General features: G+C 39.1%; 1 protein-coding gene across 1 annotated transcript in view; it reads left to right on the top strand.

Moving 5' to 3' along the window:
- Positions 1-810: 810 nt before the first annotated feature.
- The window catches only part of LOC109931784 (glycogen [starch] synthase, muscle-like), a 36517-nt gene continuing 15767 nt past the window's right edge, over positions 811-21560 (top strand). The window contains exons 1-5 of the mRNA XM_048607185.1: positions 811-990; positions 3822-3966; positions 5789-5906; positions 7396-7516; positions 15169-15275. Of these exons, the coding sequence (XP_048463142.1) occupies positions 3873-3966; positions 5789-5906; positions 7396-7516; positions 15169-15275 (440 nt within the window). The 5' untranslated portion in view covers positions 811-990; positions 3822-3872. The remainder of the gene's footprint in view (positions 991-3821; positions 3967-5788; positions 5907-7395; positions 7517-15168; positions 15276-21560) is intronic.

Consider the following 21560-nt stretch of genomic DNA (forward strand, 5'->3'; position numbering starts at 1 on the left):
CAGCTATCTTGTTGTTTCCATCATTGTGAACAAATTGCTTTAGACTGGATCATGTTTACTTTTAGATGCCTATCGTGAAGTTCAAGAATCACTAATCATATATTGATAAACAGTTGTTTAAAAGTGAAAGAAATTGAATGACATCCTTTTGAAAATGTTTTTTGCTGTTATCTTGCTTTCTTTGTAACACAGTACACAGTATTTGGGAAAAGAGGCCATAACTTTCTTTGGAAGGATTCTAAGGATCTGTCTAGCCCAGGGTGGAACATCTATCTGCCCCATGCATTTGCCTTTATCTTGTCTCAAATTCTAGGCTCAGGAGCATTAGCACAGTCTTGAATCATGGCAGCATTTGAGCTAATCATGGCATCAAAACCAAGCTAAAGAAAGGCCGATGGGAAACTGTCCAATCAGACCCCGGGATAAATATTTTCTGGAAACCAGCCAGCTCAGAATAAGTTAAGGGAAAATGATATAAACTGTGTTTAGATCATTTTTAGAAACTACATCAAAAGGATGTTTGATCAAAGCCACATTATTAATACAGAAATTAACAGTATGAGCTGATGAAAATCCTTCTTCCATTAGCGTTTTTTTACTGCAAATTATGCCCAATGACGCTCTGTTGTTTTTGCTCAGATCAAAAGTATTTTTTCTCCCTCTGCGTTCCCCTAATATTGTTATTATTTTTTAGGGAATTGGCTCTTTAGAATAATCAGTCTGGGAGATTGAATTTTGACAGCATGCTGTATTGCACTGAAATAAATGTTGGTCTTTATGGTTATAACAAACTTTATTTTCTAGTTTGCAGCCCAGTCGGAAGGTGAGAACTTCATCCTTGCTCATTTCCATGAATGGTTGTCAGGAGTTGGCCTGGTTTTGTGTCGTATTCGGAAACTACCCGTTGCAACAATTTTTACAACTCATGCAACGTTGTTGGGACGCTACCTCTGTGCTGGCAATGTTGATTTTTACAATAGTCTGAAAAATGTAAGTGTGTCTTTATAGCATCTATGTCCTTTCTATGGTTTCTACACTACCTATTATGATAAGAGCATCATAGTGTGCAGGTTATGAATGACACAATGGAAGGTTTGTGCATCCGCTTTGAGAACTGAATATTCCAAAGAAGAACAATGTTTACTACCTCTGGGACTTGGCTACAAACGCTTCCAAGGACAATCTAGCACTATATAAATTATCATAGGATGAGGAAAAGCTACTTTCTCCCCTGTGACAGTGTAATAACAAAGAAGACAAGAATGGAATAAAACAAAAAAAAACTGCAGATACTGGAAATCTGAAACTGGAATGGAAATTGCTGGAGAAACTGAGCAGGTCTGGCAGCATCTGTACGGAGAAAGTAGAATCACCATTTTGGGTCCAGTGACTCTTCTTCGGAACTGATAGCATCGCAGAAAAAATGGTATTATTCTTGATGACAGAGGGTTTGGGTGGGAGGGGAGAAAAGGAGAGAGTGATAGGTGGAGACGGAGCTCAGAGAAAGAGAGAGGAATAAAGAATCGAAACCTGGCACAAACACCCTGGACACTGGAACTACAGAAAAGATCAATCAGCAATTTTCTGTAATTGTAATGTGCAAAATTGTTTTGAGAGTTGTTTCAGTATCTAATTTGCCAAGGCTACTTTGCTTACCACATGTGGACGTGACAGTTGTCACGGAGTAACAAACAGGAGGACACCTCCTGGTTAGCCAGTGTGATTGCAATCCTGCTTTCAAGCTCAAGTTTGGCGATGAGTCACAGAGCACAAACTCACTGGCTCCACCTACCCCTGGGCACTTTAGGAAGTAGTGTATATTTTTAGAAGTTAGAGCACAAACTGCTTCATTAGTATTTCGTAAGATCTTGATGTGCTTTGACAAAAGAATGAATTTCTGTCCCCTTGGGTTAGAATTTGGTCTAACCAGTTGCACAAAATGGGCGATGTAATTCTGTTGCTGTTAAGCCTTGCTTAACACTGGATATTGCACAGGACAATTTATGTTCATTAAAAGGCCTAGACAAGTTGAAGACAAGGGTGTTAAGCCTTTTTAATATCACCCCAGTTCCCAAATTGTCTACCTATCAATTAGGCTTTCATGTGGCTTGCTGCCAGTTATTGTTATTTAATTGCTCTAACTAATGATAGTAGGAGCCCCACAAGGTCCATCTCCAGAGGAAACGGGGGTAGAAGAAGCAGTTATGTTAGTTTAGGATACCTGAGATGAACACTCTTGCCCACATCCCATCATCTGCAAAGTAGGAAACCCTTGCATTGGTAGAGATTACAGTGGAAGCTTGCCTTTTCAGTGATTGCAGAGCCAGCACACCCCAGTAGCAATGTAATGACAATGAATGTGTGTCTAAACCTTATGTAAAAATGTTCCACAGAAATGTTCCAGTCACAGTATACCATCCTAGATATGATGCCAAAGGCAGGAAATCGCGTCGTCATGAACAGAACCTAGCATTGCCTATTTGGTTGCACTTTATGCTCAGATGCCACTAACCAATTCTGCAGACCTAGACAACCATGAATGTGAAAACACATTTTTGCAGAGTCTGTGCAGCAGAGTGCAAGATGCTAAGCTCTCTGTTATCCTTAAGCAGATAAATGTTGTAATATGGTATAGAGGTTGCACATGTGCAGAAACAGTAGCAATCAGCTATTGGCTGAAACTTCATTGCACGTTTGTGCAATGCATGGCACATGTAACAGTGTTAGGTTTTGGCATGCTTCTCTGGAGTGGCACACGCAGTTTGGCTGGTACCATCTCAACTCCAACAGCCATCAAGATCAGATGCTCGGCTGCAGACTCAAGTTTGCATCCACATGTCCTTGGCATAGAATCATACAATAAATGGAGGACTTTTGGCCTTTTGTTCCTTGACTGATTCTTAGAAAGAGCTGTTTCATTTATCAATATGTCCTGCCATATTCAATAATTTCTGTGTGTAAGCCCTTTTGACCTGGTCTATCTATTAATCTTCTGTCCTATCAATCTTGGCAATGGTTTTTGATAGCTTTATAATGCTTTCCAGCAATTTGCCATCCATTGAACTGAAAACTGTTGAGAATTTAGGAAACACAATGGCAATAGACATGGAACAACTGAAGAGTATAAAACAGTTAATTTAACTGACTTAGCCAGTTTTCCTATCCTACCAGTTGTTTTATCACCTACTGTGTCTGAAGTTTGTACTTAGTCTTCCAACTGAGTTCAGACTTAAAAATTGAGTATTAACAACACTGGAATACAGGTGGGCCTTGAATCAGGCAATGGGCTGAGATGTTATTGAGCTGAAACATTAACTCTGTCCCTCGCTCCACAGATGCTGCCACGTCTGCTGAGTAATTCAGGCTGTTTTTACTTCAGATGTCCAATATTTTGATTTTGTAATCCAGATTGGAATTGATTTACTGCACAAGAAGCGCAATCACTTCCAATAATATTTTGTTAAAATATTAATTCTGCTTACGTATTTCAGCTTGCAGTTTCCCTTTAGCTCGGCCTTTGTCCCTTTAATGCATTGTTGGCTGGAGAAGATATTGAGAGGTTCAAAGAGATTGGGAGGGGTTTTGTTTGTTGGGAATGCCAGCTTCATGAAGTTTGGGCTGGGCATGTAGGGGAGGGATAGATATTTTTGATCGATTGAATCAAGGGACCGGCTGGTGGCATCCTTTCCTTCATGGTATGCTTCATATATTCTGCCCATATTTCCTGTTTACAATTTAGAGTTGCTTGGTTTGTGATTCCTCTTTTTATTTAAAACTGTGCACTTTCCTGATAGCTTGTTTCTGCTCTTCTCTTGAAACAGTTTGACGTTGATAAAGAGGCTGGTTCAAGGCAGATTTACCATCGGTACTGCATGGAACGAGCTGCTGTTCACTGTGCCCATGTGTTCACCACAGTGTCAGAGATAACCGCCATGGAGGCAGAGCACCTACTGAAACGCAAACCAGGTGAGTTCACCTGAATTACTCCTGCGTTTAAGAGGACTTCCAACAATACTCCATTGTTCTGTTTATTTATTCCAATTATTTACTCCAAATCCGGGACCCAAGTGATCACTTCCTTATTTGTTGAGTTTAAGGTGATTAGTCTGCCATTTTACTAAAGGATATTCCCTGAACAGATAATATGCAGCATTGAATGTGTCTCTCCACAAGTGCATAAGGGGCTTGCACTGATTAACGCAGCTACACTGCACGCAGGCTCTGGCTTGTCCTGAATGATATGGAAGAAAACGTGGCTTGTCTAATGAGTAAGTTTGCAGACAATATAAAGATTGGTGGACTTGCAGATAGTGAGGGGGATTGTCAGAGGATACAGCATGACATAGATCAGTTGGAGACATGGGCAGAAAAATGGCAGATGGAGTTTAATCCGGACATATGTGAGGTAGTGCATTTTTGAAGGTCAAGTACAGGTGGAAATTATACAGTGAATGGCAGAACCCTTAGGAGTATTGATATGCAGAGGGATCTGGGTGTGCAGGTCCACAGATCACTGAAGGTGGCAGTGCAGGTAGATAAGTAGGAAAAAAGGCTTATGGCATGCTTGCCTTCATTGGAAGGGGCATTGAGTATGAGGATAGACAAGTTATGCTGCAGCTTTATAGAACTTTAGTTAGACCACACTTGGACTATTGCATACAGCTCTGGTCACCACACTACCAGAAGGATGTGGATGCTTTGGAGAGGTACAGAAAAGGTTTACCAGGATGTTGCCTGGTATGGGGGATTTTAGCTACGAAGAAAGGTTGGATAGACTGGGTTTGTTTTCACTAGAATGTAGGAGGTTGAGGGGCAGCCTGATAGAGGTTTATAAGATAGTGAATGGCATGGATAGAGTGGAAAGTATGAGGCTTTTTCCCAGGGTGGAGGGGTCAGTTCTTAGGGGACACAAGGTGCAAGGGGGGAAGTTTAAAAGAGATATGTGAGGCAAGTTTTTCATACAGAGGGTGGTGAGTGCCTGGAACACATTGCCAAAGGACGTAGTGAAAGCAGACACAATAACAAACATTCAAGAAGCACCTGGACGTATAAATAAATAGGAAGGGAGTGGATTGATACGGATCATATCAGTGAGGACTGTTTTAGTATGGAAGGGCAAAATGCGTCGATGCAGGCTTGGAGGGCCAAAGGGCTTGTTCCTGTGCTGTACTGTTTTTTGTTCTTTGTTCTTCTTCTTTGAACCTAATTAACAGAGGCCACTTCCTCCATGGTAGTTAAAAACCTGTCATTTAATAGATGAGTCAAGTAAAAGCAAAATACCGCAACTGCTAGAAACCTGAAAGAAAACCAGAAATTGCTGGAGAAACTCAGCATCTGTGGATAGAGAAACAGAGTTAACGTTTTGACTCCAATATGACTTTTCTTCAGAACAGTCTTCTTAAAATCGTATTTCATTGTCACAAAAACAGAAAATACTGGAACTAAGGTTAATGATTCAGTTTGATGACCTTATCTAAGATCATCATTCTGAAAAGATTACTCTTTTTCTCACTCTACCATACCTACTTCCAAGCATGCTGAATATTTCCATCCTTTTGTGTTTTTCTTTAGGCTTTGCACAATCTGCAGTATTTTGATCCTGTCAGACCAGCATAGTAGCATTGGACTAGTCACAAGGAAGCATAAATATATTAAATGCTGGAAATACACAGAAAATCTGTCATTCATTTTTGTCACAACTGTGTGCTCTAACGCAACTGGAGATTTCTGCTGTTTTTTTCTATCTACATGTTTTGAAGTTGCTTTTTTTCTTTCTCTTAACATTTAGATGTGGTCACTCCCAATGGACTCAACATAAAGAAGTTCTCTGCTATGCATGAGTTCCAGAACCTACATGCACGCAGTAAAAGTCACATCCAGGAGTTTGTCCGGGGCCACTTCTATGGGTAAGTTCAAAACAAAGCCAGGACTTAATGTAAAGTAGGCAATTGGTCTGTTTATTTTTGATGTAGTGAGTTCACATTACTGTCCATATTAGGGGATGTTTCTGGGTGAAAATGTTATTTCAAACATACGACCGTAGAACAATGTCTCCCTAAGGACCCTTTCTTGAATAGGTGATGGAAAATAACACTGAAAGACATGAAGCTCTGGCTTTCGGATGTGTTAAAGATCTAAACTGGCATTTTTTGGGAATCGTTTTGATTGGTGTAGTTCTGATGCAGTTATTTATGACATTGTATGGTAGTGGAACACCCCTTTATCTAAATGGACATTTATCTCACTGTCTCCATTTGCTATGACTGTCATTTGGAATGGCCTCATGTAATCATGTAAGCATTACACTCATTTTGCATTGGGGTGAGGATATTGTAAAGATGTGTGATTTAGCATGCAGTACACATCTTTTTCTCTTTAAAATGTAATGGACATTGAAAACAGTTACAACACATAGCTAAGCCTGACTCTGAGTGATGAGATTCTAGATTCAAGTCTCATACTAGGACTTGAGCACAAAAGTTGAGATTCTCACTCCAGTGCATTACTGGAGGTGGCATTGCCCTGTCAGAGACCGTGCCTTTTGGCTGACACCTTATCTTGAAGCCTTATCAACCTCTAGATGTCAAGGGTAGATATTGAAGATCCCATGACACTAATTCTAAGAAGAACAGGACTGGTTCTCTCTCATATCTAACCTATTTATCTTAAACAACATTCCAAAGAACAGAATTTCTGGAGATTATCACGTTGGTGTTTGTGGGAGATGGCTGTGTTTAATTTGGTTGCTGTGCTTCCTACATTTCAATAGCGACTAGGCTTCAAAAAATACTTAATTGGCTGTAAAGAACTTTGAGATGCCCTGTGGCTATGTGAAGTGTTATATGAATGCAAACCTTTAATTTATTCTGTTGGCCAAGATCAAAAACTTAAACTACATACATTCAACTTGAATGTATGCCTCTAAAATTCATGCTTCTTAGTACAGTGCAATAGTGCTGAAAGGTTATTTAGCCACCTCCTGCATTGGGTGCTATCATCATAGACAAAGCGCAGCATTAAATTTGATTTGTTTTACTTCAAGTTTAGAACTCCTTAATGTTGACAAATCAATCACAGAGATAGATTCTCCCTCAATGCACAAACAGAAGGGACAAAAGATTTTTGCCTTAGCAGTCCATCATCTTTTCTCAGTGAGCACAAGATTATAAAATTATAAACAACAGCAACAACAAAAACAGAAATTGCTGAAAAATCTGGAAAACCAGTTCTGAAGAAGGCTCACTGGACCCGAAACGTTAACTGTGTTTTCTCTCCACAGATGCTGCCAGTCCTTCTGAGATTTTCCAGCAATTTCGGTTTTTGTTTCTGATTTCCAGCATCTGCAGTCTTTTTGGTTTTTATCTTTATTATAAAATTATTATTATTTTTCCCCAGATGCCTGAACTTTGACTTGGATAAGACCTTGTTTGTTTTCATCGCAGGAAGATACGAGTTCTCAAATAAAGGTGCTGACATATTTCTGGAAGCTCTGGCCCGTCTAAATTATCTGCTCAAGGTGAGAAGCAGAATCCGTATTAGATCATCCTTTGCTTGTTGTCAAATGTGAGCCTGGAATCAGAAATTATGTTCCATCTAGCCAATTCCAAAGTCTTGGGAATCGTCTTTCCACAATACATATGTTGTACCTTTCCATCATTTTCTTTTAATGATGATCCTTGTCCAGCAATTGTCATACAGTGCTAAATAATCTAAACTTTAACCAGCCATACAAGAACAACTTCATTACTGTTGTGCCTTTATCAAAAAGATCAAAGGCACTTAATAAGAGCACTATCAGTAAAGATTTGACATGGAACCACAGATGGAGATGTCAAAACAGGAGACCAAAATCTCGGTTAAAAAGGAGCAGTTTAAAGGAGGAAAGTGATGCAGAGAGGAGAAATAGTTTAGGGAGGTTATTGCAGAGCTTAGGCTCTAGATAACTTAAAGACCAGCTGACAAAGGTGGAGCAAATAAAATCAGGGATGCATGAAATGCCAGAGTTGAAGGAGGGCCAAAGACCTTGAAGGCTTGTAGGGCTGAAGGGGATTGCGCAGATATGGAGGGTACCAAATCCGTGGAGGGATTTGAAAGCAAGAATGGGGATTTTAAAAGTGACTGGTTGCCAGCAAGCACAGGAGTGATGGATGAGCCTGATTGGAGTAAATCAAACACGAACTGCACAAAAAAACAAGCATGATTTTTGAGTTGATTTCTTATTCAGAGGTCTTGGAGAGAAAATAGAGGTTGGGTTGGAGGAGCAAATTACTGCAAATGCTGGACTGAAAACAAAAAATGCTGGAGATCACAGTCAGTCAGGCAGCATCTGTAGAAAGAGAGCGAGCTAATGTTTCGAGTCTAGATGACTCTTCATCAGAGTTCTGGTGATTAATCAAATTGTCTACAATAGATATTCAAATTTGGTTCCTAGACCTATGGTGAGGAGATGAGGGGAATAGGGGACTGACTGGGGCTAGAAGTAATGGTTTTAATGGAAACAAGGGTATCACATGTAAAAAGAGAGCGTGCAGTTCAGCAAACTGGTAGCTGCAGAAATTGATAATGAATACTGGGCCAAACTACGGCAGTCTAAACTGATATCTTAAATTTCACTGCTGTTATGAATTTTAAGAATCACAGTAGATTTTATTGGCAGGAATAGGCATATATGTCTCCGTCCATTGAATTTCATATCAGGCTACAGGTGATTTAATAAAAACGTGGAGAAAATTGACCAAGGAAGATATGAGAAGAGTACATTTTATAAAAAGAAGTGATGGGCTGAATTCTGCTGTTTTGGAAACAATTCTAAATAGTCCCTTGCTGGCAATGTTTGGCCACAAGATGGCAGTAAACAACACATTGTTTTACTCAGTTGGCATTACAACTAAGAATGTGCTGTTCCTTCAAGCTTTGTTTTGACTATATACTTTATTTCTCTCTTCTGTCCTAAGCTGAAGGCATTGACACTTGCTAGGATCAGTCTTGAATTGGTAAGCTCCATCTTGAACATATGGCAAGTACGGAGCAAGGGAAATGGGACAAACTGGATAGTTCTTTCAAAGAGCTGCTGCAGTTACAAGGATCCAAATGTTCTCCTCCTGTGGTCTATGATGCTATAAATTTAGACTTGCCACCCTTGATATCTTATTCTATATGTTTACTAAATGTTTTCTTTGTGAAATTTTTAGCAAATTCTTACAAAGTGTTTGAATTTTATTACCGGGGATTATTTTTCTCCATCAATCTGCTCATAACCTAATGGAACTTTTGGAAGCTCCCTTAAGTCTTTGCCCCTTTCAAGCAGGGAACTTTTGGGTAATTAGCCATTGTCTACAAAGGACCATAGGCAGGGCTGTCTCTTGGAGAAAGACAATTGGTTATGGATTACCTGAGATGTCATTCTGAAAGTGTGGGACAAGGTGATGAGGCAAACCTCCTTGAAGAACAGGGTAAACCTCCTTAGCTCAGCTGGCTCATAAATTCAATTTCTGAAACTGATACTGAATTAGTTGCATTCTTTCAATTGATTGATGACTAGTACTGCATTCCTGACTGAGTGTCTTCCGTGCCTGAAGCAGCAAAAGCTCCTTTTGCTTTGTGCCCTGTCTTTCTGCTCACAGTGTAGTATTTGATACAGATATTGGGCTAGATATTATGTGCTGTTCCTGGTGTGTTTTTAGCATGGGTGCACAGAAAACAGGTCAAGTTAGTAGTTAGTAGTTTGTAGTCTGTTACCTAGCCAGCGCCCCATCTCGGGCTTACACCATAATATGGAAGGTGGCCTGGTTACTGAGATCAGCATTTGTAAATACAAAATTAAAGGTCAGTTGAGTCTGTTAAAACACAATTGTCCCAATATTACCCCACCCACCCTATAAAGCAGTCGGACTGAGCAACTTGACTTTTTTTAAATTTCAGGAATGAGTCAGGGTTACTGTCTTTGGAGGTGGTATTGTCCTATTCCTTAATGCCCCACTCCCCTCATTTCACTCTTTCTCTGCCACCCACTCTGTCTCCTAGTTAGGGCAAACCCTCCCCAACCAATGCCCCTGAGTTACCTCGCTTCAGGATCCATACTGTTGCTGTCTGGGCCTGCCTGTATTCCCAGCACGGCCCGCTACTGAGCTTAGGAGCTGTTGGCAGGTCAGATTGGCTGGCAGCTCCAAAATGTGGGACTTTCTGAAGTGAGAGATGGAAGTTCTGCTTTCAACCTGTCGATGCAACCCACTGCCTGTTAATGCGCCATAAAGCATTTTTTCCTCATTATTTGGTCTTAACCCATTGTTTGGGTTGTGGGAAAAGTGGAGAGAGAGAGTTAATAAAATTGCATCAGAGACCAATGAAAAAATTCTCTTGGCCAAAGCAAGCTTCAGTGATATTTCTTAAATAAGCTATAGTTACACACCCTTTGAAATTCTGCGTATGGATGCCAATTTTGTTCATGGTGTAAGACATCAATACTGAGTTTCATGTGCAAAGTGAGGAAGGGTCACCAGACCCGAAATGTTAACTCTGATTTTTTCTTCACAGATTCTGCCAGACCTGCTGAGTTTTTCCAGCGACTTCTGTTTTTGTTCCTGATTTACAGCATACGTAGTTCTTTCGGTCTTTATTTGGTAACTTGCGTGTGCTGGGTTCCTATGCATCTGCTGCCCTTCTCCTTCTAGGTGATAACTGTTGGTTTAGAAAGTGCTATCAAAGGAGGCTTGGTGAGTTTTTGCAGTGCACCTTGTAGATGGTACTTGCTGATGACTGATAGTCATTCAGTTTCTTTCTCAGTTAACAAAGCCTCCTGTAAAGGTGCAGCTTCTTCAGTTACATATACATGTCTGTAGTTACAATGATTGATCTCGTCATTCATTTGCACATTATGTAATAACTTCTCCACATAAATCCAAAGTTGGTGACTGTGCATACTTTTGTTGAATGTGTTGAATGTTTGCACTCTGACCATCTCACTAACTCTTAGTTCTGGCAGTGATTTAACAGTTTTAACAATGTAGAATTTAGCGTTGTTTCAGTTTCATCTTATCAACTACTTCTGTTGCTACTTCTGGCTTCATTAGTTTTTTTTAGCTGTTGGAAGAGTGGTTTGAGTGTGGTGTGATGTTTATTGTTGGATTCAATAGGTTTCCTGCCTTCAGTCAGTGTGTTTCACCACTCTAAGATTGCTTTGTATCTGTGCTGGATCTGATCAATTTCTTTTTCATGATCCCTTTGTCAATATTCACCACTGCCTCAGCTTTTCTATTTGGTTGAGGATAGCATGAAGATGATGATAGTGTTGAATTTTTCAATCATTTCTGAGTGTCTGAATTCTTTAACCATGCTTAGAGGGTCATGGTTATTCACTACAATGTAAAAAATGGCAAGACAACTGAAATATGTTTTCAGGCATTCTACAATCCTGCTATTAGTCATTTGACATCAAACCCCTGTAATCTGATCAGGAGTTGACTGTAGCAATCTGTTCCAGTGAGAATGAAGAAGTCTACTCCAGACTTCCTCTGTGGTCTGTCTAGGATGTCGTGTCATAAGAGGATTCTCTAAGTTGCTTAGCTTGATGTCTATTACAGGTGCCGCACTAACTGATGTGGCCACTGGTCTAGTTTAGCAAATATGACATTAGGTTTAGTATTTTCCTTGCTTTCCTCTGACTGATTAAATTCCTTGTTGGCTTGCATGGGTGCATTTCAGCATCTCTTTTCCTATCTGTTCAGTGATAAAGACTCTAGTTCCTTGTACAAGGTATTATCTTTGGTGATCACTTTATCTCTGTGTATCTAATATGCTGTTACAGCGACTATATGTTCTTATTGGTTTCAGACCATTCCTTCCTTCACAACTTCCTGGAGCACTTGATATGTTGCATCTCATTTTGTAGTTTGTTTTTATCTTAGCAAAGCTCTTAACTGTGAGATTCACTGTCTCTGCAGAATTGATAACCTCTAGAGCGTGTTATGCTGTTGCTTTATCTTGCATCTAGAAGATTTCACACACGTAAATTGTGGACAAGTAAATTGTTCACCATCACTTCCATTCCTGGAGTATCTTTCATTATGTTATGCTATATGCATTGATGCTTTTCTAACACAATAGAATGCCAAATGCCATGTGCACTCATGTATCTTCCAAATTGCATCACGATATAATAAACAACTGCTTCTTTCATTCAACCTTTGTTGCCTTACAGAATTTATTTACTGTTTGGCATCAGGAGATCTCTTCAGAGTTTTGTGAGGCCTTTGGATCTGTGAAGACTTTCAATTTTCCAGGTTCTTTTCACTGCTAATCCGGTTTGTAGGAGTTGTCACTTTCTTGATTAGAGTCCATTGTCAAGGATTGTACAGCAGAACTGTTAGCAATCAGTGGTCGAATTAGGCACAGTCAGCATAGGTATTAGTCGGGTAAGCCTTCTCTGGGCTGCTTCTAATTCATTTACATCTTTCCTTAAATAAGGAGAACAATGCTGGACACACTAGTCCAGATGTGGTCTTATCAAAGCTCTGTATAACTTTTGTATTCAATTGCCCTTACAATAAACATGAGCGTATTTTTAGCTTCCCTAATTATTTGCTGTACCTGCATGCTAACCTTTTATGAATCATGTAATCAAGCACCCAAAACCCTCTGCATCTCAGAGTTCTGTAATCTCTCACCATTCAAATATTAGCCTTCTTTCTTACTCTTCCAGTCGAAATTGACAATTTCACATTATCCCACATTGCATTCTATTTGCCAGATATTTGCTTTCACTTGATGTATCTATATCCCTTCACAACATACCTTCACAACTTACTCCCTACCTGTCTTTGTGTCATGTAAATGTAAGAACCATACCTTCAGTCTTTTCAGCCAAGTATTAATACAAGTTGTAAACGATTGAGGCCCAAGGACTGATCCCTGTGACACCACTTGTTACAACTTGCCAGGCAGAAAATGATTAATTTACATGTACTCTGATCCTGTTAGCTAGCCAATCTTCTATCCATCCCAGTATGTTACCTTTTACATCAAGAACATTTATTTTCTGCAACAATCTGTCTGGCACCTAATCAGATGCTCTCTGGAAATTTGAGTATAATACATGCATTGGTTCTCTTTTGTCCACAGCATGTGTTTGTTCCTCAAGAACTTCAATAAATTGGTTAAACATGATTTCCTTTTCAAAAGTCACTGCCTGATTACTTTGAACTTTTTTAAATGTCCTGTTCTGATGTCTTTTATAATAACTTTGAAATGTTAAGCTAATTGGCCGAGAGGATCCTGCTTTCTTTCTCCCTCCCTTTTGAAGTCTATGATCATCCTGTCTCTAATGAAATGAACTTTCATTGTCTGAAACTCTCAAGATTCAGCTTGACACCTCAGTGCAGTTGCTTCCTAACCAATATGCACCCACTCGCCATGAGCTCTAGTATTAAACGTTCATAAATTGATGTTAAAAGGGAGTTCAAGCCCTCCAAAATTTAGTCAGTCTCAGTGAGATTTAGGATACAATACAGCTGGTAGCACTCTTTCCCCAGAACCAGCAACAGAGTTGATACTCATTATTGGTTCAGGTGTCTCGTTCAACTTTGTTGTAATCTCAATTCTCCTCTTCAGACTGGAAGAATTTTCAATTCAGTCTCAAATCTGTCTCTTTATCTCTAGAGGATCTGGTACGGAAATATTTAATACATAATGACTCATCCAGATGCCTGCCTGTGTTTAGTACAAAGTTGCAGACTGACGTTTTAATTATTTTTTGTTGTTAATACCTACTGGCTCTCTTACAGCTATCAAAATCTGCTTAATCCCATCTATGTGCAGAAGAGTTTTCCAATTTTTGTCCCTTTTTTTAATGTAGAGGTGTTTAGTAATTTCAACCCTGGAAGACCTAACTCTACTTTTTAAATTATGTCTATTTGCTCTAGACTTGTCAACCAATGAAAAGCTGTCTCTTTATCTACCTTATCAGGCTCCCCTTGATATCTTGAAAAATGTGAGCAAATCTCCAATAAACTTTCTTAAGTTTCACGAATACAACCCAAATTGCGTCATCTTTGTTCCAAACTTAATGCTAAGTGTCTCGGCATTATTTTGGTAACTTTACACTAAGCTCCCTGCAAAGGCAGTATATTTTTCCTAAGATGTGGTGCCCTGAGCTGGCTGTTTCACAGTCCTGCATCTGTGGTTGATATTTCCATAAGTGAAGTGTAACTTTTACCCCATTGTATTTTAGATCTCTGAATGTAAAGGCCCGCACTTTGTTAGATGTTTTGATTTTTTGTTTATGCCTCTTTGTAACAGTTTACAAAATAATGCATATGAATCTCTGAGCTTCCTTAGACCTCCTGTGGTCCCACTTTTTCACCATTTAGTTGTCTTGAGCATAAAGGTGGTCAGAACATTTTACTGACTAAAATCAATTGACTCCAAAATGAAACAGAATCACTTGTCCTGAAGTGCAGATGGTATTAATTTCAACTGATTAAAAAATGGCACAGGTTATATTCTCACTAAATACATCTTTGGCTTCTGTGCCTGAGTATAGGGATCCACATAATTGTAACATTTCACTGAGTAACATCCATTAAACCATTACAGTAGGAATCGTCTTGTAGGGCTCTTGAGAACAATGTTCTAATGGGCCAATAAACACACTCATCATTTGCAGTCATAGCTGAAAATGCAAGGAATAGAGCAGTTGCACAATTGCCAAGAGATCTTTTTATTCATCACTCAACAGGATTGCCAGCCAAAATTAGCATTATGCTCTTAAAGTGCAATCCAGGCTGCAAATTAAAAATGAAACAGGTCATAAGCAAAGTCCATCAAGAGTTCAGAATTTATTTACTTATTGACAAAAGTTGCATTCTTTAATGCCTTTGATCTTCTTCTGAAGCCTGTAAGTTGCAGGAGTTTAACTCCACAGATGGCAGCAAGAATCTAGTATATTGCTCATGTGGGCATTCTTAATGGCATATGCTTGCCCCCTACATTTGTAACTCCAATTAGCTGTGAGCTGAGGGAAAGGAGTGAGACAGAGGGATGCTGTGAAACAGTGACAAACAAATTTCAGCAGTTTAAGGATTAAAGCTATCATTCACTAATGTATTATTACCCTTGAGCAGTTAAATCAGCCAGCAAAGTAATACCTCACTTAATGTTTCTGCTCTGAAACAGGCAAACCGAAGTGAAGTAACAGTGGTTGCGTTTTTCATCATGCCTGCAAGGACCAATAACTTCAATGTGGAAACACTTAAGGGGCAAGCAGTACGAAAACAACTTTGGTAAGGAAAGCACACACTGAAAATTGACCCCAAGAAAGATTAGTAGATATGTGTAAAAGTTACTGAAATGATGATTTCCAAGAGAGCCAGATTACAGTTGAACCTGTGGATAATATATAAAAATACAACTTTTATTTTTACTAATGGTGGAGCCTAGTCATCTGAATATGAATACAATAATAAAATCTGAACGAGAACTTGAAAACAAACTGCTCATTTTTAGTGTCCTTAAGAGAAGGAAGAGCACCGTTAGTTAAATTGCTTGGATGATTGTGGAACCATTTGGACTTCCAATGTTTTGATTTGGATTCACAGCAGATTTATTCCAAAAATAGACCAAGGGGAGGTCTTCATTTTGTAATGGTGTAAGATAGGGCAGCAGCCCATCTGCCAGGTTCTTTTTTCTTTACTGTCCACAAAAACAAACACTGCCAGATGTAAAAGGGACTGTCTATTTGCTATTATCACCTATTTAACACTATTGGAATATCTCAAGATTTAGTCCCAATATCTTAATAAAATTAAAAGGTGTGCTCCAGTGCCTGCTATGGATGGGATCATTTGCCACTAGATTCTTGGTTACCGTCCAATTATGGAAGAAGGGAACAGGACCATTGTCTGTTTCCTGGCAGGAGCTGGGTGGTCAAGAGCAACAGCTGCTTAAAGGAAACACCAGGGAACCCATCGCAATTTCTGAGTCTCCCCGAGTTTTCAACAGGTGAGGCAAACTGCTTGCATCTACTTTCTGCCTCTTGGCCTTACTTATGCTGCTTTCTGTCATTGTGTGCACTATGGCACATTAGAAGGATTCAAAGCTGTTACCCACTTCCACTCTTGCAGGAGAACTGTGAGCAGGAAATCAGCCTGCAAAGGTTCTGCTACTTTAAACTCTCTGTCCTAAGAAATCAACTGTCATTGAAATCATAGGAAGATGATTAGTGGGCAGCATTGAAAGGAGAAGATCGGAGACTTGACACACCTGGGTTTGCTGGTATTTTCCCTTCTTCTTTTCTTAGCTCTCTCAATAATGTATCTGTACCTTCTGAACATGACGATGGGCACTGAATTATTGCATTGTCAGAGCTGCTAGTGCTTCCCTTCACAATCATATTCTAACTGTTGCCTCAATCCTTATTCCAACTCATTAATACTCTATCTCGCCGTTTTCTTAACTGGCCTTTTTATCTCAGCATATCATATACTTTAATTAAATAAAATGCTGAAGCATTCGTGCTAATCTACATTTTGTCCCTGAGTCCCAATTTTCCCGAACTTTGAAGGCTTTATGCAGTTTCTCTGCCTCAGTAAGTGAATTTCAAATTACATTTTCAGTTTCAAACACCTTCAAGGCCTCAATCCAACCAGTTTAATCACCACCTACCAACTTACCTCTCCCATGTCTCCATCCTCTATTACCACAATTCTCCAGATTTCTCCACACCCTCTTTGCCCCACCACTGGTTGTTCAACCATTCTGTTCTCGTACTGTTTGTATCTTTTCCTTTACCTTGTCAACTCTCAAACTGCTTTGACAAATCTTATTAAAACTTTACTCATCAATTGAGCTGTTGATTCCTCCAGTGCATCTCAATTTCCTCTGCACTCTTCATCCTTCTTTATCTCTTCCAAAATGCAAATCACTAAGATAGCTTTCATATGTGTGGATTACTATAGAAACATCTTTGTGACGGCTTTGATTTGCAAGAAATTTTGCAAAGTTTTAACATGCGTTAAAATAACAGTAATATAGTTTCTCTTCCTGATAGCTATCATACTCTTTTAAAGCTAGTGATCCCTCTATCGCCACTTGCTATAGAAGTCAGATTTGACTAGTATTTGAAGATCTCTGCTCACTCGAACAAGGAACTGCATGGAGATCAATGACATTTTGTACTTTTTCAGTCTACATTGTTGTTCTCTAATTTGAATGGCAGTTGTGACATTACAGGCGGCTATGATACCAACCAGAGTATTTGTGAAGACTGTTAAACAATATCACCTCATGCGTGGCCCTATCAAAAAAAAACAGCAGTTTGCAACACATCAATGCTGATAACTTCCCTCCTCTACTTTCTGTGCCTCAAATTTTTTGCAATTCTCTTTCAGGTAGTCTTGAAAAGCTCAAGTGTTTGCAAGTTCTGACTGTATTTACAACACATGTTTAAGCTTTTTTGTGTGAAAGATCTCATTGTTATTATTTAATAAGCACCTTCTTTCAGAGTAACTAAGTTAAAATGAATAAGAGTTTTAGCTCCTGCTTGTAGGCAATGGGACAAAGAAGCATTGTTTTCTGTCACTATTTAAGTCATTTATGGTTTATATTCAATATTTATAGGTGTGGCATATCTCTCGTTTCTGAACCAGATAGTCTGGTATTTGAATTACATGAAAACGTGAACCAAGTACCAAAGCCTATATTTTGGTTTCGAATCTGAACTGTAGTGGGCCTGGGCTTTATGCTGCTTGTGGTTCTCAATGCTGATTCAAGTAATTTTGTTGGTTTTGTTGATTCCTGATGAGGATTTTGGTTTTGCCAAGAGGCTCATTCTGTGGAGGGATGGAGTTGGCTAGTACAGGGATGTTATGATTGTTTTCAGTTGCAAAACACAGTCGGATATCTTTGGACAGCAAAGGAGTGTTTGAGATTTATTAAAATGCTACAATTTGCACGTTGTGTCTTAGTCCAGTGACTTGCCATACAATTCACTGAACTCGGATTAAAATTTAGAAACTTCTTGCCTTTTTATACGACCCTGGAACACGGCATTTGCCCGTTTATCTCTTTCCTTCTTACTGTTCGGAATTCTGAACATCCTTCCACGTGTATTTCCTTATGATAAAAGTGTACTTCTTTCAATTATGTTATGTTTGCTGCTCACCAATATAATCATCTCTGTAATGGGGAGTCCAAGGACAGATTGCATGACCACTTTGAAGAATAACACCATTCAGTCAACTTCATGTCACTTTTATTTTAATTTCCACCCCACTCTTAATCTGGCTTTTCTTGCTTTGGTCTCTTGTGTTGCTCTAATGGGACTCAATGTAGGTTTGAGAAACAGCAGTTTACCTATGAGTTAGGCACTCTACAGCCTTCTGGACTTAGCAATGAATTCCATTGTTCAGACCATGACCTCTCCCCTCACTTTGTCTTGTTTAACAACATTTTTTGGTTAGTTGCTGTTGACATTGGATAAAGTTTTCAGATTCATACCCCCTCAAGACTGAGATTTTATTTCTTTGCTTATCCAATTTCCATCCCCCATTACATCTTGCCTTTTGTCCTTTTATCTTGTCTGTCTCTAACCTAGTGACAGAGTTCCATTTCTGTTCTTTTCCCTACCTTTGCTTTCCTTACCTGTGAACTTGCTTAAAACACGTTATGACAATTTTTCTGCTTTTTAAACAAGGCTATTGACCAGAAATGTTAACTTTGTTTCTCTCTCCATTGGTCCTGAAAGATTTGCTGAATATATCCAGCATTTCTGTTTTAATGTAGTTTTCCACAATATTTTGTTTTTTTAAAAATTCATGTGCTAAAGGGCCAGCATTGCGAAGCTGTTAATAGAAGAAAACATTGGAATATGTAATACCTTCATATTTGGCAAATCTGGTTTTGAGGACACACATCCAGATAATCTGAATGGTGATCCTAAAGTGCTTGGGACCATTTCCCAATTTCCACTTGACTGAGTACCACTGAAAATCAGTTACAAAGGGAATGAAACTTAGTCCCAGTAGAGTTCCTTAAAATTGAAGCCTATTTGTTCCACTTTCCTCCAACCTCATAAAACATGGACTAATAATTAATTATTTCGACATAAGTCAAACCAGAAGGACCAAAGAGAAAATTTAAATGACTGAAAATAAATTCTAAAAAATAATCAAACTATTTAAAACAAAATGTGCTGGAAAAAGATTCAAGTGCTCCAAACATTGTTTATTATTACTAACCTAGGTGAGATAGAAGTTTGGAAGTTTAGGATTGATTAGGGATAGGTATTATTTGTTTTGGTTTTTATCTACTTTTATTCATGTTATTTAGATTTAAATACATTTTGAGTTAAATTTATCTAAACTCCCTTTCTTCCTGCCCCACCTGTCTTCAAATTTTAGAAGGCAGATTCCTGCCATTGCAACATAGATTGGATTAAGAATTCCATTATACAACAGGCCTATGATTCTGTCCACACAGGGGAAGTCTGAGATGATTATCATTGTCTTTTAACTATGATTTATAGGCATACATACTTAGATTTCTGTTCTGACTAGAAACTTACAAAGTTCATCTGCTAAAAAACATTGAACTCCTTTTGATAAGCAACAATTAAAGGATCCAAGGCGAAAGTTTGTATTTTGATCTATTGAAATATGTTTCAGTTTGACTTTGTAGCATTAAGTTTGGAAACCTGTTTGTGTGTCCAAGATAAATGAATAACCTAGCCTGAGCGTGAAGTGAGTATCCTTTGAATGGAATGTTAAACCAAGATCCTGTATGTCTTGCTAAATATCGTTTGACAATATTTGAAGAAGAGGGAACCTTAACTGAACTAATGCAATCAAAAGGTTCAACGGTCAGTCAACTCATTGCTGTTTGCTAAATGATACTGGTTGAAATGACCGACACATTTGTTTGCATAATAGTAGTTAATACACTTTGAGGGTGATTCATTGTGTGAATTAATAGGTGGTGCTGGTTTGTTTTGTTTATTAAATTTATGAAGGTGACAAGTGACATCTGGCAGGTATTTCTGTGATATATAATTGACAACATCTAGACAAAATGCACAACAGATTATAAGGATACAATTACTGCATCCCTTTCCTCTCACCTTGAGGGTGAAATAACCTACTAATAAATGCAGTACAAGGTGGGCTGCTCTACCCCTTCATGACACATTCAACAAATGTGTAGATTTGCAATTTCACGTTATGTTCATATAATAGCAGCAGTAGGTGACCTCAGGGTTTTAGAAGCTGAACAGCCATTAGGATCACTGTGGCACATCTGAGAGACTGAAATTCTTGGATGACACATTTACAGATGTGGTCACCCTGCAATTTTAAGTATTGTAAGCAGAAGGGGAAAGGGAAACTGACAGTTAACAAGGAGTCGTCTGGTCATTCAGGAATCACCTGAATGAATCTTATTCTCCAATTAGAATGCCATTCTGTATATTAATGGGGCTGATGGCTCACCTGAGGAATGCAGTCAGAGCCAAGTTACAGCAACCTGAGTGACTCAGCTGTGTTTGGGAACTCGAGAGAAATTTGGAAAAAGAATAACGGTAGGGGAATCAAATGTTGGGGAATCAGACAGGTATTTCTGCAGTAACAGATGTAATCCCAGTTTGGTATCTTCTCTGCCTGTTACCAGAGTCAGGAATGTCATTGAGCAGCAGCAGAGAAGGAGAGGATAAATAACCAGTGGTCATATGGTGCTAAAGTCAGGTGGATTGAGGGATGTGACTTTAAAGGAGAACTAGGAGAAAAACTAGCAAGAAGGGCCTCAAAGATAGCAGTCTCTGGACCACTCCCAGTAGAGTACACAACCAACTGCAGGATGGGACAGATGAATGCATGCCTGGAGAGGTTGTGCAGGAGAAAGGGCTTTTGATTGCTGGGATGATGGGACTAGTTCTTGGGGGCCAGGCTGATTGGGTTGCACCTCTGCAGAGCCAGGAGCAATGCCGTTGCCAGGTGACGCGATGGTGCTGTCTGTGAGAGTGTGAACCAAATTGGCAGTGATGTGGGAACCAGGAGCTAGCAGTGGAGAGGGCAACCAAGATGTGCCACGAATTGGCAGAGGCATTGAAATAATGAGGAATTATGTCAAGTCAGAGTGAGAAGAAATAAGATCCAAATTAGGTTTACTATGCGTATATGTGAATGCGCAGAGTATGGTAATTAAGGACTTCCTTAAGTTCAGACCTACTACCATGTCTTCCAACATAGCATTATTGAATCTCAAATGATACAAACTGCTTTTTGGATGCAGCATTTTAACATGTTTTTCTGAATTCATGAGGTTGAAAAAAGAAAATTTGTGCCACTTGCAGTGTTTCTAAACTGGGCACCACCCTAGTATCTAAGCACTATCTTTGCCAAGATTTTTTTAAAAATTCATTTGCAGAATGAGGGCGTTGCTGGCTAGATCAGCATTTACTGCCCATCCCTAATCGTCCAGAGGGCAATTAAGAGTCAACCACATTCTGTGGGTCTGGAGTCACATGTAGGCCAGACCAGGTAAGGATGGCAGTTTCCTTCCCTAAAGGATAATAGTGA

The sequence above is a fragment of the Rhincodon typus genome, chromosome 17 (genome assembly GCF_021869965.1).
Source record: "Rhincodon typus isolate 14 chromosome 17, sRhiTyp1.1, whole genome shotgun sequence".
Classification (NCBI taxonomy): Eukaryota; Metazoa; Chordata; class Chondrichthyes; order Orectolobiformes; family Rhincodontidae; genus Rhincodon; species Rhincodon typus.